The 18,765-nt window shown below is 37.2% G+C and overlaps 2 protein-coding genes and 1 pseudogene across 4 annotated transcripts in view; all 3 read left to right on the plus strand.

Moving 5' to 3' along the window:
* The first annotated feature begins 1,705 nt into the window (after positions 1–1,705).
* Positions 1,706–8,420, plus strand: LOC122421460 (annotated as a pseudogene).
* LOC122421383 (zinc finger protein 585A-like) lies at positions 1,706–18,360 on the plus strand. 2 transcript variants are annotated; one of them, XM_043437261.1, is made up of 4 exons: positions 1,706–1,840; positions 10,139–10,265; positions 14,110–14,202; positions 15,620–18,360. In XM_043437261.1, exons 1-4 carry the CDS (start codon positions 1,763–1,765, stop codon positions 17,956–17,958), a joined length of 2,637 nt encoding a protein of 878 aa, XP_043293196.1. In that variant the 5' UTR covers positions 1,706–1,762; the 3' UTR covers positions 17,959–18,360. The 2 variants fall into 2 exon arrangements, with proteins under 2 accessions (XP_043293196.1, XP_043293197.1); XM_043437262.1 differs by lacking the exon at positions 10,139–10,265 and having other exon boundaries at positions 1,716–1,840.
* The window catches only part of ZNF793 (zinc finger protein 793), a 50,983-nt gene continuing 33,958 nt past the window's right edge, over positions 1,741–18,765 (plus strand). For both annotated transcript variants that reach the window (XM_043437445.1, XM_043437451.1), the window contains exon 1: positions 1,741–1,840. The gene's annotated coding sequence lies outside the window, so the exon portion shown is untranslated. The remainder of the gene's footprint in view (positions 1,841–18,765) is intronic.

The following is an 18,765-nucleotide window of genomic DNA, read 5'->3' on the forward strand; positions in this document are numbered from 1 at the left end:
GAGTGTATCTTAATGTATAATCAGAAATATTTGTTTTTTTCTTTTATAGTTTCTGGGTTTTCTCTCATTTTTAAGTTAGATCTCATTTATAAGTTAGATATTTATAAGTAAGATCCCTCCTACTTCACCAGAATGTTATACAAATGTATTCTCCTAAAGTTTATTTTAATATTCTTTGAGGTTTTTTTTTTCCTTTGAGGTTTTTTTTTTCCTTTGAGGTTTTAAAAATGTGTATACTTCAAGTACTTGTTCCTGTTGGAAATCACTCTAAAGTATAGTGTGTGATGGGGATCTAGTTTGTTTTGTTCCAGGTGGATGGCCAGTTACATCAACACCACTTATGCAGTGAATGTCTTGTGTACATTCAGTTGAATGTCACATACATAAATCATTGATTAATACATACATAAATCATTGTCTGGTCTGTTGTTTTCCTTGCTTTGATTATATTGTTTTTATATTGTTTTAATATCTAATAGTGCATGGTAATTGCTGATATTTATTGCATACTTCTTGTGTTCCAGGGAGGTGTTGAGTACTTTACAAGCACCATTGCATTTCATTTTCATAATTCTATGAGGTAGACACTTTCATTCTTATTTTTGAAGCTAAAGCTAGAATAACTTCTTCATTTTCTCATAGCCAAAAAATAGCTGAGCTGCAATTCACATCTTTAGTACTGTTGCTCTGTATCTCCTGTTTTTCCTCATATTTTACCATGAATAACTTATCACAGGATTTGTTAAACTTTCTGTCCTCCACAGAGTGCATGTATGTTCAGTTGCATCTGACTTTGTGACCACACAGACTGTAGCCCACCAGGCTCCTCTGTCCATGGGATTTCCTAGGCAAGAATACTGGAATGGGTTGCCATTTTCTCCTCCAGGGAATTGTCCCGACCCAGGGATTGAACCTGTGTCTCCTGCATTGGCAGGCAGTTTCTTTACCACTGAGCCAACTGGGAAGCCTCTACTCCACAGTGCTAGTTCTCAAAATATGGCTCCTGAAACAGCAATATTAGCATCACCTAATAGAAATGTTAGAAATGCAGATTTGGCGGCCCTGCTATGATCTGAATATTTGTTTCTCCCAAATTCATATGTTAAAATCCAAATACCCAAAATTATGGTGTTAGAAGATGGGACCTTTGGGGAATGATTAGGTCATAAAAGTAGAACCCTGGTGAATGGGATTAGTTCCCTACAAAAGAGAGCTCCCTAGCCCCTCCCACTATGTGAAGACACAGCTAGAAGGTGCTGGTTTTGAACCAGGAAGAGTGCCTTCATCAAAACATGATCATGCTAGCACCTTGATCTTGGACTTCCCAGCTTCCAGAACTATGAGCAGTAACTTTCGGTTGTTTATAAGCTACCCAGTTGGTATTTTGTTAGAACAACCTGAATAATCTGAGATGGGCCCTATCCTAGACCTGCTGAATCTGAAACTGTTAGAGTGTGCAGATTTTTAACTGTATTACTATTTTAACAGACTCTTCAGGTGATTTGAGTGCACACTCAAGTTTGAGAACCACTGTTCTGTGGTGTCTGGCTCAGGAAACTACACCTTGGAGTTCCCTGGGAATGTTGATGTGATGACTGACCATATGGACATTATCTTTCCAGGAGCCTCTGGACTAGATCTGGACGAGCCTCTGGACTAGATCTTCCTCCAGACTTCACCTCACCACTCTTCAGCGGCTCTGCTTGAGTTTATATGTGCACCAAACTTTAGTTTGCTGAGAGAATAAAGGTTGAGACCCAGCATGACTATGCCAGCTAATCGGACCTCTCCCCAGAAATCTCTGGGCCTGGCTCCAGAGGAATGTGGCGGCTCATGTGAGGTGAGGAGGAGGAATCCCAGTGGGTGGAAATTCATTCTGGGAGTAGTTTGATCTTTACAACCAGGTTTTGGCTAACGATCATACCTAAAGTTATTCCCAACCTTGTTTTTGGTATTTGTTTCATTTTGTTTACTACGTAACCTTCATGTCCCAACCAGTCAATGATAGTAAAAGAACTGAAAATTATAAATATAGATTCAGAAGTCAAATGTATTAACTATTCACAGCAAAACGATGCTCAAAAATAATCTTGAAGTGAAAAGTTTAAGTGAAAGTTAGTCACACAGTTGTGTCTGACTCTTTGTGATCCCAAGGACTGTAGCCTGTCCGGCTCCTCTGTCCATGGAATTCTCCAGGCAAGAGTACTGGAGTGGGATGCCATTTCCTTCTCCAGGGAAAAATAATCTAGAGAAATAATTTATCTCAAAGAAATAAAATGTAAATTGCAGATGAAATGGGTATATTTCTAGGAACATATTAACTTTCCAATCAAATCTTTAATTACCATTTACTATATTTTCCCTTGTAGGTATTATGACTTTTATTTTAAAAATTCTACTTTAAAAAATAAATAAATAAAAATAAAAATTCTACTTTTAATAAGATTGAGATTGGCCAATGCCAATTTTTCACAGAATGTTTTTATTGCTTTCAGAGAAAACTTTGTTTCTGTGTTACTTTTTCTTTCTTTACTGAGATCTGCCATTTTTTTTGGTAACAATTAAATAACAATTTCTTAACCAATTTTTCCAGAATTTATTCCTTGGACTCATATCCCTATTTACTTAATTAAGTTGTTGCTTGTTTTAGTGAATTCCTTGAATTCATGGTGAATGTGTTTAATTGTGTGGCAGCTTATTTCTAGCATGTTCCTTTACATCTCTTTTCTCTTTCATTCTTTTTGCTTATAGTGTCTTTGTACGTTAGATTTTTATTGTTATCTTTAAGTAAGGAGATTTTTTTCCCTGGACAGATTGTTTATAAGAAGCTCATTTGGTGTGGAGTCAAAGCCACGGATATGACATCTTTTTGATTCCTTATTTAATTATTGATGGCATAGGGCTCAGGGGCCAGGGTTTTGGTGTGAAGTAGGTTGTGAATGTGCAAGTGTATGAAAGAGAAAGATTAGAGCATATATAGTCTTTTCAAGTATATAGGGGACAGTTTCAAAGAAATGATAATGTTTTAAGCCTCCTAAACAGAATAAATACATTGCAAAGAGGCAAACTAGAATCTTTGAAGACAATTAAATGAAGAAACAAAAAAGATAGCTTTTAAACATCATAATTTTAGACATTAAAAACTAAGAGCATCCTTAAAAAAATTTTTTTTGTATTTATTTATTTTTGACTGTGCTAGGTCTTCATTGCTGCCAGCGGGCTTTCTCTAGTTGTGATGTGTGGCCTTCTCATTGTGGTGGCTTCTCTTGTTGCAGAGCACAGGCCCTAGAGCACACAGGCTTCAGTAGTTGTGGTACACAAGCTTAGTTGCCACATGGTATGAAAAACCACAAGTATCTTTAATACTTTCTCTGTCCTGTCCTCCCTACATGCTTATTCCCTCCTCTGAATTCAGCGACTTGCTTTATACACATTAGTACAACTGAATCATCTCCATACTAGCTCTGTATCCATCTGCCTAGTGTCCCTCCTTGTATATGTTTTATCACCTAAACCTCAATATGTACAAAATCTACTAATTCTTGTCTTCTTCCCCCAGCCTCCACCTCTAGTTCTTAAATTCATCTGTGACCTTAGAATCTATAGCAACACAAAACTGATAACTGAGAATTACTTGAGTCCCATTATCTCATCTTCACACTTGGTATCAATTTTACCTCCTTAATAATTAATATCAATCTGTCCTATAGCCTTACTACAGCCTTACTTTAGGTAAGTAAGAAATTTGTATTCTCTCACCTGAATTATGCAGTGGTTTTCACGACTTACTTTCCAGTTTTGCTCATTTCAGAATGTTCTCTTATGAGAATAATCTTTCTCCAATATATTTTTTCAACTTTTATTTGTTTTGAAATAATTAAAGATTCAAAGAGCATTGCAGAATATAATACAGAGAATTCTTCCATAATTTCCAGTTTATCGTGGTACATGGTTATTTTTATTCATTGCTGGATCCAGTCTGCCAGTGTTTTGTTTAGGATGTTTACATCTAAATTCATAAAAGAGATACTGGTCTGTAGTTTTCTTTTTGGTACTGTCTTTGTCCTATTTTGGTATCAGGGTAATAATATTGACTTCATAAAATTAGTTGGGCTTAATTAGAAGGGCTTCCTCCTCCTTTACTTTCTGAATGGGATTATGTAAAAATGAGACTAACGCTTCTTTAAAAATTTAGTAGAACTCTCTAGTAAAACTATCTGGGCCTGGAGATTTTTTTTCGGGAGATTTTAAATTATGATTTCAATTGAATGGTTGTGGGATTATCAATTTATTTATGCCATAATGTAAGTTTTGGTAGTTTGTGGTTTGTTTGTTTTTTTTTCTTAATCACATCAAGGGTTTTATTGCAAAATGGGACCTTTGTTCTTACCTAGTAAATCCATGTCAAAGGATAAGCCAGGATTTAGATACATATGTAAGCCATCTCTTTAAGCATCTCTTTCACTTCAAATTAGAACATATATCTGAAATTTACTGTTGCCAAGTCTCAACTGTGCTTATCATGATAGTGGTTAAAACTGGAAGACGTTAAAAAAAACCCAAAACCCTGATGTCCTACTATTTATATTCAGTCTTCTTGTTTGGAACAAAAGGTAAAGAATTCACAAACATCACCATCAAAGCATCTGTTTCAAACCAGACATCAGCCTTCAGCTTTTGAAATAATTTCTTTGTGATTAAGCAAATAGCAGCTGAAGATACATGTCAGCTGCTTCTTTCTTCCAAGAGAACCTGGCAGGATGACTGCACCCCAAGAGCTTCTCTGTGTTGAATCTGAGTGGTGGAACAAAAAGAAAAGCAGCCTTTTCCAATCCAAATCATGGAGGTAAAGTGTAGAGAAGAGATATCCACATTTCAATAGGGAAGGTGACCAGATAAAAGAAGTAGGACTACCCCAATCCAGGAGACAATGTAGAATACTTGCCAAATCCTGAGTTCAGAGTTTTGTTTTCTTTTTGAGATGAATATAAAAGCACCTAAATGGCAAGGAAACTGTTCTTCCTCCCACGGGCCAGCAGAAGCACTCCAGAGCCCGGGGGCCGACCCGCCCCCTGGCCCAAAGGCCAGATAGCCTCAATGAGCCTCACTCCGCCATCTTCACTCCTTCTCAAGTCTGCCAACCCTGCCTAGTTTGTGGTTTTTGAGGAATTGGTCCATTTCTTCTAAATTGCTGACTCTTACCAGCATAGAATTTTTGTATTCCCTTATTTTTCTTTTAATGGCTGCCAGATCTGTAATCATAGTCGTACTTCATTCCTGACACTGGTGATTTGTATCTTTTTAATCCTTGATTACTAGGTCAGTTAGCAAGATTTAGCAATTTTATTTATTTTTTTCCCCAAATAATACATTGTGTGTTATTGATTTTTCTCTAGTTTTAAAAAAAACTTGTTTTCAATTTCATTGATATTTACTTACTATTATTTTCTTCTTTCTGCTTGCTTTGGGTTTATTTTGCTTTTCTTTTTCTACTTTCTTGAGGTAGGAATTTAGATTATTGACTTGAGAACTTTCCCCTTTCCTTTCTCATTTTTTAAAATTGATGTAATTGACATATCCCACATTAGTTTTAGGTATACAACATTCTTCAATCTTTGTGTATACTGTGAAATGGTCACCACAATAAATCTAGTTTTCATCACTCATAGTTACAGATGTTTTTCTTGTGTTGAGAACCATTAAGATATTTATTAACTTTCACAAGGCAGTTATATTTCTAATCTTTTGAGGAACTTCCATAGTATTTTCCGTAGTGATTGTACCAGTTTACATTCTTCCAGTAGTGCACAAGGATTCCCTTTTCTTCACTTCTTCGCCAACACTTGTTATTTCTTGTGGTATATTTTGTTTTTGTTTTGTGGGGTGGGTTTTTTTGATAATAGCCATTCTAACATGTGTAAGGTGGTATCTTATTGTGAATTTAACTTGTATTTCCCTGATCATTAGAGATGTTGAGCATGTTTTCATATATCTGTTGGAAATCTGTATATTTTCTGTGGAAAAATGCCTTATTCAGATCCTCTGCCCATTTTTTATTTGGATTGTGTGTTTCACCTTTTCTATATATTTCCCTTTCAGCATCTCACAGATTTTGATATGTTACATATTTTTTACCAGCCAATAAACATAAAAATTTTGATTTAGTTAGTAATCAAATAACTGTAAAGATAATGCATTACCATTTTTGCCCAGCATGACAAAAATTTTAAAAGGACAGCACTTAATGGTAATAAGAGATAAGATGAGTTGATATGTAGTATTTTTCATTTTCTTTTAGTTCTCTGTATTTTCTAAATTTCTTTTGAGGATTTCTCTTTGACTTGTAGTTTATTTAGAAGTATGTTGATTGATTTCAAGATATTTTGTGACTTTTCAGTTTTTGTTACTATTTTCTAACATAATTCCTTTTTCTGTTGTCTTTCTGTTACTGATTTTTAATTGGATTCCATTATTTTCAGAGAACAACTTTGCATTGTTTCAGTTCTTTCCAGTTTTTTGAGATTTGTTTCACAGCCTAAGATATGGTCTGTCTTCGTCATTGTTCTGTGGGTTCTTGAAAAGAATGTGTATTTTTCTTTTGTTGGAATATCCTATAAATATTGATTAGATATTGTTTGCTTTTCTATAGCATTGATAATACCCTCTCTGTTATTTCTGTAATTTGTTGAATGTGGGATATTCAAGTCCCTGTAATCCCTTTTTTAAGTGTTTATGACTCCAGGTGGAAATAAGTCACTCCTTCAATTATGCATTTCCAGACTAGATTTTTTAAATATAAATGATCATGTTTAACAGAGAAGGGAATGGCAGCCCACTCCAGTATTCTTGCCTGGAGAATCCCAGGGACAGAGGATCCTAGTAGGCTGCCACCTATGGGGTTGCACAGAGTCGGACAAGACTGAAGCGACTTAGCAGCAACAGCACAGCAGCAGATCATGTTTAAAAAAAAAAATTTTATTATAAAAAAAATGTAAACATATCCAAGAGTAAAGAGAATAGTATAAGGAATCCTTGTATCTATTATACTGATCACTCAGCTTTAGTAGTCATCAATATTCTGTCATTTTATATTAACTAAAGTCACCCTCCTCCCCAACTGCCAGATTATTTTAAAGTAAATTCCAAAAACCATTTTATCTGTGAATACTTTGTTGTATATCTCTTAAGATATGAGAATTCTTTTTTTTTCCTTTTTGTTTAATGTAACCATGAAGCCATTATCACACCTATAACGTAGTGACAGTAATTTCTATATATTATCTAATATACAGTTTTTATTTGAATTTCTCTTAAGATCCCCTGGATGAGGAAATGGCAACCCACTCCAGTATTCTTGCCTGGAAAATCCCATGGACAGAGGAGCATGGCGGGCATGGGGTTGCAAAAAGTCGGACACAACTGAGCATGCACACAGACATACATACAGACATGCCATAAGTATCTTTTTAATGTTGGTTTGCTTTAATTAAGAGCCAAACAAGGTCCATAAATTGCACTTGGTTAGTATAACTCTGAAGTCTCTTTTTTGGGGGGGGGCGGGAGTTGGGGAGCACAGCACAAGGCTTGTGGGATCCTAGATCCCAACCAGGGACTGAATCCAGGATCTCCACAGTGAAAGCTCCAGCTTCCAACCATTGAACCGCCAGGGCATTCTCTTAGTCTCTTTTAATAAAGAAAAGATTCCCCTCTTCCCTTCTGTGGCCATCACTGAAGCACCAGCAGCCAAAATGAAGTTCAGTCCCTTTGTGACTTCTGACCTAAGCAAGAATCGAAAAAGGCATTTCAATGCGTCTTCCCACATTTGCAGGAAAATTATGTCTTCTCCTCTTTCTAAAAAGCTAAGACAGAAGTACAACGTTCGATCCATGCCCATCCGAAAGGATGATGAAGTTCAGGTTGTGTGAGGGCACTACAAAGGGCAGCAAATTGGCAAAGTAGTCCAGGTTTACAGGAAGAAATACGTCATCTACATTGAACGAGTGCAGCAGGAGAAGGCTAATGGCACAGCTGTCCATGTGGGCATTCACCCCAGCAAGGTGGTTATCACCAGACTAACACTGGCCAAAGATCACAAAAAGATCCTCGAAGGTAAAGCCAAATCTCACCAAGTAGGAAAGGAAAAGGGCAAATATAAAAAAGAAACAATTGAGAAGATGCAGGAATAAAGTCATCTTGTCTACAGCTTTCATTAAAAACTGTTAAAATTAAAAAAAGAAAAGATTCCCCTCCATATTTTTTTCTTTTGTGATTTATTTTTTGAAGAAACAGGTCATTTGCTGCCTTCTGGATTTAGCTTATGTTTTAGTCTTGATATTGTTGAACATTTTCCTCTACACTTCACATTGTTGTTGTTTAGTCACTAAGTTGTGTCTGACTCTCTGCAACCCCATGGATTATAGCCTGTCAGGTTCCTCTGTCCATGGGATTTCCCTGACAAGAATATTGGAGTGGGTTGCTGTTTCCTTCTCCAGGGAATCTTCCCAACCCAGGGAGTGAACCCCCCCACCCCATCTCCAGCATTGCAGGCGGATTCTTTGCCCCTGAGGCACCAAGGAAGCCTTATGTACGAATAATTTGTTGGATCTAGAGGCTTAATGAGTTTCAGGTTGTATTTTTCTTTCTTTATCATATCAGGAGGCACATAATACCTGGTTATCTTTTTTTATGATGTTAAAATTGTTGATTCATTGCAGATGTTCTTAGCTCATTCATTCATTTTAAACTTCAGCCTTTCACATGAAACAGTTGAGCAACCTTTAATGATTGTTGTCTAAATCTGTTATTTCATTACAAGTTATAAAATGATGTTATTCTGATTCTATCCTTACTTCTTCATTAATTAGCCAGAAAGCATTTTGTAAGGAACTATGCCTCATCATTTATTTGGTTATTCTGCAGTACAAAAAAATTTTAATATAAATCTGATTAGCTTAATTACCTTTACTTAAAGTGGAAAATTCATACTTGTTCTATGAGCAAACTGTTTTTACCATAACCGCCTTCCTGGCATGTCATACAGACTTCTCTTCATTTATACAGAGCTATTTGCTGTTCTCCAAACTCATCGTGTATTTTCCTATATCCACACCTTTGGTTTTGTCTTTTCTGGGAAATGACCTCCCTCACCCCCCCCCCCCATTCTGTATTATACTTCTCATCTTCTAACTTAAATTCCTCAATTAATGTAAACTTAAACCCTCATGTAAAATGTATTTTTCCTTTTGGGGGACCTCAGTGTTATCTACATGGAGATTTACTTTTTAACCCTTTAGTGAATTTGTGACTTTCTTTTTTAAAAAAGCATAGGTCTTGTTTATTTTCCAAGTCTTTTAAGTTGCTAGAAGGTTAGAAATATAAGTAATTCATTTTTGTGTTTCCAGGACTAGCATAATGGGTTGGCCTAAATTGCTCAGAAATTATATTTTAGGTTGTTCATCCAGTTGCTAGAAACCTACAAGAGAGCCTATTTCAATCTTCAGTTTTGAAAAGTGAGTAATTGACTGATCATAGTATAGAACAATAACATAAATTCTTTACTGGACTTCTTTCTTCCATAAAATATTATGTAGAACTAGATATTTAATATACACTCTGTATAGACTGAAGTGACTTAGCACACACACATGCACACTCTATATGAAATATTATTTTTTAAATGTTCCTGGATTACACAAGTATATGCATTTGTCAAAACTTCAAATGGTACTCTGAGGATTTGTACATTTCACTGTATGTAAGGCTTACCTTAAAAAAATGATAAAAACATGTTATACTCTACTTAATGATTTGCATTTTTGAAGTATACTGGCACCTATAGTTTTTGACATGCACAGAAAAGTAAGATGGATTGATGGATGGGTAAATATGTGGTAAAAGCAAGTAGAGTAACATGTTAGTGATAGATTATAAGTGGTAGTTATATAGGTTTTACCTATATAATTCTTTTACATTTTCTGTATAAAATTTCATAATAAATTTTTAGGGAAATGAAGGGGGTGAGGCTTTAAAAAAAAGAAGTAAACTAATAACTACGAAACTCAAGTTCTATATTCCTAAATAAAGTGTCTCCATCCTCCAAAGCTAAGTATTCATGCTGAACAGGAATGTGCCCTTACAGGGATCAGTGTCCTTCAGTGACGTGGCTGTAGATTTCAGCAGAGAGGAGTGGCAGCAATTGGATCTTGATCAGAAAAACCTGTACCGGGATGTGATGCTGGAGACCTATAGCCACTTGCTCTCAATAGGTAAGCACAGTCAACTGGGTGTCTGAGGGAAGGCCCCACTGAGAGTGTTCTTATTCTCAGGTACTGAATGCTATGAGACATCTGACTTATATGATGGTTTTGCCCTTATTTGTCCAGAATTCTTTTTCCCTTTTGGGCACTGTGAATATTATAGTTGACTCTTGAACAACACAGGGGTTGGGGCGCAGACCCCTTGCACAGTTGAAAATTTACATATAACTTTTGACTTCCCAAACACTTAACTACTAATAGCCTACTGCTGACTGGAAGACTTACCAGTAACATGTGAAAGTGTTAGTCCCTCAGTTGTGTCCAATTCTTTGTGATCCCATGGACTGCAGCCTGCTAGACTCCTCAGTCCATGGAATTCTCCAGACAAGAAGAGTGGGCAGCCATTCCCTTCTCCAGGGGATCTTCTGGGGTCGAACCTGGGTCTCCTGCATTGCAGGCAGATTCTTTACTGTCTGAGCCACCTGAGAATCCCTACCTATTGGGTTTATGTTATTTTATTTATGTTATTTATTTTATTATATGTTTTATTTATTTTATTTCTGTTATATACCTATTTTATTTATGTTACCAATAACATAAATAGTCAATGTATATTTTGTATGTATTATATATTGTATTCTTATAATAAAGTAAGCTAGAGAAAACAATTAGCAAAGAGGCACTTACAGTAATGCAGTTCTTGGAAAGCAGTTATAAAACAGTAAGAAAACTAACACAGTATTAATTTTATGTTAAATATCACTCACCTTATGCCTATGTAAGAGTAGTCTGTCAGCCTCAGTATAGGTCTTATGCATGACGCTTTACATGATGCATACTTAGGCAATGATGATGATGAAACTAAAACTCCTCATATAATTCTTATCAATAGATTTTCACAGGAAGACACATGCATATACAACAGATAAGTTTATTAACTGTATAGCATGATGAGTATTTACTGCTTTTTAGATGGAAGTAGATCATCATAAAAGTGTTCATCTTCATCATCTTCACATTAAGTGGGCTGAGAAGGAGGAAGAAATTGGTTTTGCTGTCTCAGAGGTGGCAGAGGCAACAGAAGTGGGGGAGGTAGAAGAGTTGAGGCTGGAGAAGCAGGCACACTCAGTGTAACTTTACGGAAATACATCATAATTTCTGTGTTTTTCGCTTTTTCATTTCTCTAAAAATGCTTCTATACCACACCAATCCTTCTTCCACCATTTGCTTTAGTTTCGGTGCCCATGTCATAGAAAGGTCCATGTGGTAAAAGAAGTCAGAAACAGTCTTAAGTAAGTGGAACCCATCTGCTAAACTGTCTCATGTCAGTTTGTTCTCTGGCACTGCTTATTTTGTCTGTTTCCTACCATCTGGCACTGATTCGAAAGCCCTCACATTTACCAAGCCTGTGGTGTGATGTCTATTAGCTCTTGAATTTCTCCAAGATCCATATCTTCAAATCCTTCACACTTCACCTCCACTTTTTTTGCCTTGTTCTCAATGTCTTTCATGATTTCCCTGATTGGTTTGACCGTAAATCCTGTAAAGTCATGCACAGCATCTGGACACAGTATATGGTTCAGGCTTGATGACTTTTATAGCTTTTTCTATAACAAGAATGGCATCTTCAGTGGTGTAATCCTTCCAGCCTTTCCTGATGTTTGTCAAGGTTCTCTACATAGCATTGACATTCCTTTCCGTGGACTATCATGTGTAATAAGCTTTAATGATCCTTGTGACCCCCTGATCTAGGGGCTACATTAGTAGACCACTTTATCACCTTTGGTATTGAACTCATGGGGTTCTGGGTGGCCAGTGGCATTGTCCAATATCAAAAGAACTTTAAAAGGCAGTCCCATACTGGCGAGGTACATCCTAACTTAAGGGACAAGCATCAGTGGAACCAATCCAGAAAGAAGTTTCTTGCTGTTCAGGCCTTCCTGTTTTACAGCCAAAAGACTGGCGGCTGATGTTTATCTTTTCCCTTCAAGACTCGGGTGTTAGCAGCTTTACAGTAAAGGGTTGTCCTGATCATAAACTCAACTGCACTTGCACAAAACAAGGGAATTAGTTAGGATTTTAGTTCCTATCTTAATTCCTGCTGCTTACTTCTTTGTCTTTTGTGCCCCCCCCCCCCCCAGAATAGAGCACTTTAATCTGCATTAAAAACTGGTTCAAGCAAATATCCTTTCTCCTCAATGATTTTCTTAAAGGCATCTAGGAACTCATGTGTTCCCTTTTGGTCAGCAGAAGCTGCTTGTCCTGTTATCTTTTTTAAAAGCCAAACCTCTTTCTAAATTTATCAAACCATCCTTTACTGGGATTATATCCTCTCTCTTTAGGCCCTTCACCTTCCTTTTGCTTTAATTTATCATATAATTACTTTGCTTTTTCTCAAATAGTATTAGAGTTTCTAGATATACTTCTCTTATAGCAATTCTGAACCAACATAAAAACTACATAAAAAAATTTATTTTGGGCTGTGCTGGGTCTTCGTTGCTGTGCAGGCTTTTCTCTAGTTGCAGTGAGCTGTGGCTACTCTAGTTGCAGTATGCAGACTTCTCATTTTGATGGCTTCTCTTGTTGCAGAGGGCATCAATAGTTGCAGCACATGGGTTCAGTAGTTGTGGCTCCCAGGCTTTGGAGCACAGGCTCAATAGTTTTTGTGGCACACAGACTCATTTGCTCCACAGCATGTGGGATCTTCCAGGATCAGTAATTGAACCTGTGTCTCTTGCACTGGCTGGCAAATTCTTTACCCTTGAGCCACTTCCCTATGCAGGGAAGCCCAAAACTCCACTTTTAATGTAAGATAAAAAGTATTTCTTAAAAAGTGCAAGGTTTTTGTATCTTCTGGTTTAGCTACAGCAACGCTTTATGAATTTCTTTTTCTCTTTTTAGAATGGTCTTTATACTGAGTTTGTTTATCTTGAAATGGCTGGCAACCACAGCTTTAGCTTGGAAAATATTTTCAATAAAATCCATGTGAGTGGACCCGTGCAGTTCAAAGCTCTGTTGTTCAAGGATTAACTGTACTTTGTTCTCAGAGATACATGGTTAGTTTCCTGAAAAACAAAGCCTCATTGAACAACAAGACTTTATTGATTGGGCGCAGAAACACAATTCAGTTCAGTTTAGTTGCTCAGTTGTGTCCAACTCTTTGTGACCCCATGGACTGAAACACAATTAGCTGGACCTTAATCAAGCAATTCAACTTTTTCTTATAATAACACTTAGTATGGGTTCCATGATATTCAAGGTTTATGGTATTGAGTGAACATGAAAAAGTACGTGACAACCCAGGAAGATTACTTTTTAGTGCTATGTGCAATTTACTGGAGAGAGGGATTGCTCATGAAGTGATGATTAGGGTATTTTAAGTGGATATTCACAGCACTTAAACTTACTGAAATAGCAATAGGAGGTAGCTACAAAATTATTACAGCAGTACAGTATGTACTACAGTTTATGCAATTATAATTTACTGTTGCATCTTTACATTTGTCTGCATTTCTCTGGACTGCAAATGGTGCCATGTACAGTTATGAGTTTTTGTGTGCATAAATTTTGATAAATTTTAACTTTTTAGAATAGATTTGTGTATACTTTATGGTGGGCTTCACTGGTGGCTTAGACGGTAAAGAATCTGCCTGCAATCAGGAGACCCCGGTTTGATCCCTGGGTTGGGAAGATCCCCTGGAGAAGGGAATGGCAACTCACTCTAGTATTATTGCCTGGAGAATCCCATGGACAGAGGAGTCTGGTGGGCTACAGTCCATGAGGTCACAAAGGGTCAGACATGCCTGAGCACAGGCACAAGCAAGCAAGACCTTTTATCATTTCTCATGAACAGGATATCAAGTTCCTGAAACTGAGGTTTTCATGTTGGAACAAGGAAAGGAGCCATGGGCATTGCAAAGTGAGGGCCCATATCAGAGCTGTCCAGGTGAGTGAGAGTGACCCAGACTGATGGGACACAGGGGAGTAAATCTCAGCCATCTTGAGAAAGGCTGGCATCTTTGAATTGCTGTTAGTATGACTCTTCTGGAAGGTTCTGGTTTTTTCTTTTTTTTTTATTTCTTGAGAGCCCTTGACATTGGCCTCTCAAATAACTAAATGCCTTCTACATAAATGCCTTTGTCAATTCTAACTATCTTCTTCCTTGGCTTTTTGGCCTCTGGATCACATGCCAATCTGCCTCAATAAATATTTTCTTTTTTTCTTGGTTATGCTTTCTCTCTCTTTTCTTTCTGCTTTCCCATTGTCTGAGATTCACTCTTTATGTATTCAGCTGTTTGTGGATTTGCTTTCTTTAAAGCTTGCTATGTGTCACACACTCCCACTCCTGCTAGTCCTCTCTCATTTCTTTTTTTTTTTTTTCAGTTCTACCAGTTTATTGCTACCAACACATCTCCCTCCACCCTTGTGCACACATGCTCAGTCATGTAATCCCATGGACTTCAGCCTGCCAGACTCCTCTGTCCATGGATTTTTCCAGGCAAGAATACTGGAGTGCCTCTCACATTTCTTATTGTGAGATGGTTCTAAACTTTATCTCCAGTCATGCTCTCTTCGTTTTCTCCATAGACACTGACTTAAGATTTCTCACTTTCCCATTCCCTGTGCCTTTCATCTAACTGATTACTTAGGGCTCACTGTCACTTAACTGTTAGGAGTATCTTTCTGACTTTTCCTTCCAAAATTACTTCAGACGTCATACTGATTGGGGACTCTCTGCCTGGCTGACTGATTTTTGAAATTGCTTTATTTCTGTACTTCACAAGATGAGGTTTGAGTTTGATCATGTCTTCATTTAGGATGCAGTATCATCATCAGTATGAGTTAAGGATTCTCTATAATTTTTTTTTCTATTTATTCCTTTTTTTCTTCTTTCCCCCATACTCATCTCACTTCCCATCACAAGCAGTTGTTTCATATGATAGAAAGATATTTTTCAGTTCATACATCATCTTTTAAAGTTTAAAATGACTTGGGGTATGTATTATCAATTTATATAAATGTTATTGTGCTGTATATCTTGTTCTTTGCCCTTTTTTCACTTCTGCACATAGTGAATTGAGTTCATAAAGTTTGTTCTCTAAATAAACTGAATTCTATCCCACAGTGTTTCCTATCACCCCTGTCACCAAGTCTACTAAGTCATTGATTCACCTTCATCATTCTTTTCATTGTGTTCAACTTGGATGAACCATATGAGCCTCTCATCTTGCCTTTGCTAGCCCTTCTTTGAGCTAAAATCATTCTCCTTTGAGAAGGAGACTTTGGGTTTCAAACCTCAAAAATTTTCTATGTTGAGAGGGAAGGTGATGCTACAAATGACGTGTTGTTGTATTTTATTTTAGAAGAATTGTGGCAGATTGGTGACCAGATAGAGAGCTATCATCAGAGAGAAAACAGATCTTTAAGAAATGTGATTTTCATCAAGAAAGTATTGACTATACAGAGGGATTATGCATATAAGGGCATAAGAAAAATAATTCATGTGAGCCAAAACATTCCTTCCCCAAAGAGACCTCATCATCAATGTGACTTATTTGGAAGTGCTTTAAGCTATAATTTAGATTTATGCAATCATAATAGAAACAGTGGATCAAAGAACATTAGTAAGATTACTGAATATAGTAAAATTTCCTCCTATACTAAACAAGAGTATACTCCAAGAGGAGAGAAATTACAGGACCATAATCAATGTGGAAAAATTCTCAGCTATAAACAACCACCCTCTCAACATCAGAAAATTCATACTGTGATGAAATCTTATGAATGTCCTGAATTTGGAAATACCTTCACTCAGAAGTCACAACTCAAGGTACATCTGAAAGTTCATACAGGAGAAAAACTCTATGTATGTATTGACTGTGGGAAGGCTTTTGTACAGAAGCCAGAATTGATCACTCATCAGAGAACTCATACTCGAGAGAAGCCCTATAAGTGCAGTGAATGTGGGAAAGCCTTTTTCCAAGTATCTTCTCTTTTCAGGCATCAGAGAATTCATACTGGAGAAAAACTCTATGAATGCAGTGAATGTGGGAAAGGCTTCTCTTATAACTCAGATCTTAGTATACATCAGAAAATTCATACTGGAGAGAGACACCATGAGTGCAGTGACTGTGGGAAAGCATTCATACAGAAGTCCACACTCAAGATGCATCAGAAAATTCATACAGGTGAGAGATCCTATATATGTATTGAATGTGGACAGGCTTTCATCCAGAAGACCCACTTGATTGCACACCGAAGAATTCACACTGGAGAAAAACCATATAAATGCAGTAACTGTGGGAAGTCCTTCATTTCCAAGTCACAGCTGCAGGTACATCAACGAACTCACACAAGAATGAAACTGTCTATGTGCAGCGAATATGGAAAGGTTTTCAACAGTAATTCCAACCTCAATACACATAAGAAGGTTCAAATTAGAGAGAAATCTTCCATATGTACTGAATGTGGTAAGGCGTTTACCTACAGGTCAGAGTTGATTATACATCAGAGAATTCACACTGGAGAAAAACCTTATGAATGTAGTGATTGTGGAAAAGCCTTCACTCAGAAGTCTGCACTCACAGTGCATCAGAGAATTCATACAGGAGAAAAATCATATATATGCATGAAATGTGGTCTAGCCTTCATCCAGAAGGCACACTTGATAGCACATCAAATAATTCATACAGGAGAGAAACCTTATAAATGTGGTCACTGTGGGAAATCCTTTACTTCCAAGTCACAACTCCACGTGCATAAACGAATTCACACAGGAGAGAAACCCTATATATGCACTAAATGTGGGAAGGCATTCACTAACAGATCAAATCTCATTACGCATCAGAAAACTCATACAGGAGAGAAATCCTATATATGTCCTAAATGTGGCAAGGCCTTCACTCAAAGATCAGACTTGATTACACATCAGAGAATTCATACTGGGGAGAAACCTTATGAATGCAGTACATGTGGAAAAGCCTTCACCCAGAAATCACACCTCAATATACACCAGAAAATTCACACTGGAGAGAGGCAGTATGAATGCCATGAATGTGGGAAAGCCTTCAACCAGAAGTCAATACTCATTGTGCATCAGAAAATTCATACAGGAGAGAAACCCTACGTGTGTACTGAGTGTGGGAGAGCTTTCATCCGGAAGTCAAACTTTATTACTCATCAGAGAATTCATACTGGGGAGAAACCTTATGAATGCAGTGATTGTGGGAAATCCTTCACCTCCAAATCTCAGCTCCTGGTGCATCAACCAATTCACACAGGAGAAAAACCATATGTGTGTGCTGTATGTGGGAAAGCCTTTAGTGGCAGGTCAAATCTCAGTAAACACCAGAAAACTCATACTGGAGAGAAGCCCTACATTTGTTCTGAATGTGGAAAGACCTTCAGACAAAAGTCAGAACTGATTATACACCATAGGATTCATACTGGAGAGAAACCTTATGAATGTGGTGATTGTGGTAAATCATTTACTAAGAAATCACAGCTCCAAGTGCATCAGCGAATTCATACAGGAGAGAAGCCTTATGTGTGCACAGAGTGTGGAAAGGCCTTCACTGACAGGTCAAATTTGAATAAACACCAGACAACACACACTGGAGATAAACCCTATAAGTGTGTCGTCTGTGGGAAAGGCTTCGTTCAGAAATCGGTGCTCAATGTGCATCAGAGTATTCACACTTGAGATAAACAGGCTGAGAGAAACCTCAGTGAGATCAGATCTGATTTTATATTATGAAATTTGTGCAGCAGAAAATATGCATGTTTTCTTAAGTAGATATGCTCCATCAGAATGTCACATATTTGTATACAGAAGAGGACTTCTGAAAGGGCCCTGAAAGAGAGGGCCCCTTTCCACATTGTCACCAGCCTCAGTAAACCCTGAGGCATTTATACTGAGAAGGAACTTTGTCAACTTGGTACATCAGTAGAATTTTTCTCATGAAAACTGTAATGGAACACTGTTACCAAATTCTGCACTGAAAACATTATGTGAAGTCATGTTAATGATAACCCTGTTTACTGTGGAATAGGTAACATGCCAGTAAGTTGAATGGTAGAACAACATAATATATATGATAATAATAAGCCCTGAGTTCTGTGAGGTGTTTGTTGCAGAACACACTGTCTAACAATTTTGGGTGACATTCTTCTGCTGAATCTAACATGGTCTTGTCTATCCAATTCCCTATTGCATATTTTTATCAAGAAAGGCTTGCCACAATGAAAAATTATTTTTGTATACAGTTGACTGCCCTGTTATCCTCTAGCACCCCTCGTTAGCTATCAGTAGATGTCTTCAACTCCCATACAGCACATTGTCTTCTGACTGCTGTAACTGCATTATGACTGCCCATTCATGCTAAACACTGTGTCTGGTGACTACCCTTATCTCCCAGACTTACTGACCCTTAATTACCCTGCAGCATAATGTCCTGTGAATTCCCATTACCTTCAGGAAAGCTTCTGACATAAGAATGCTCAGGTCATC

The sequence above is a fragment of the Cervus canadensis genome, chromosome 18, assembly GCF_019320065.1.
Source record: "Cervus canadensis isolate Bull #8, Minnesota chromosome 18, ASM1932006v1, whole genome shotgun sequence".
NCBI lineage: Eukaryota > Metazoa > Chordata > Mammalia > Artiodactyla > Cervidae > Cervus > Cervus canadensis.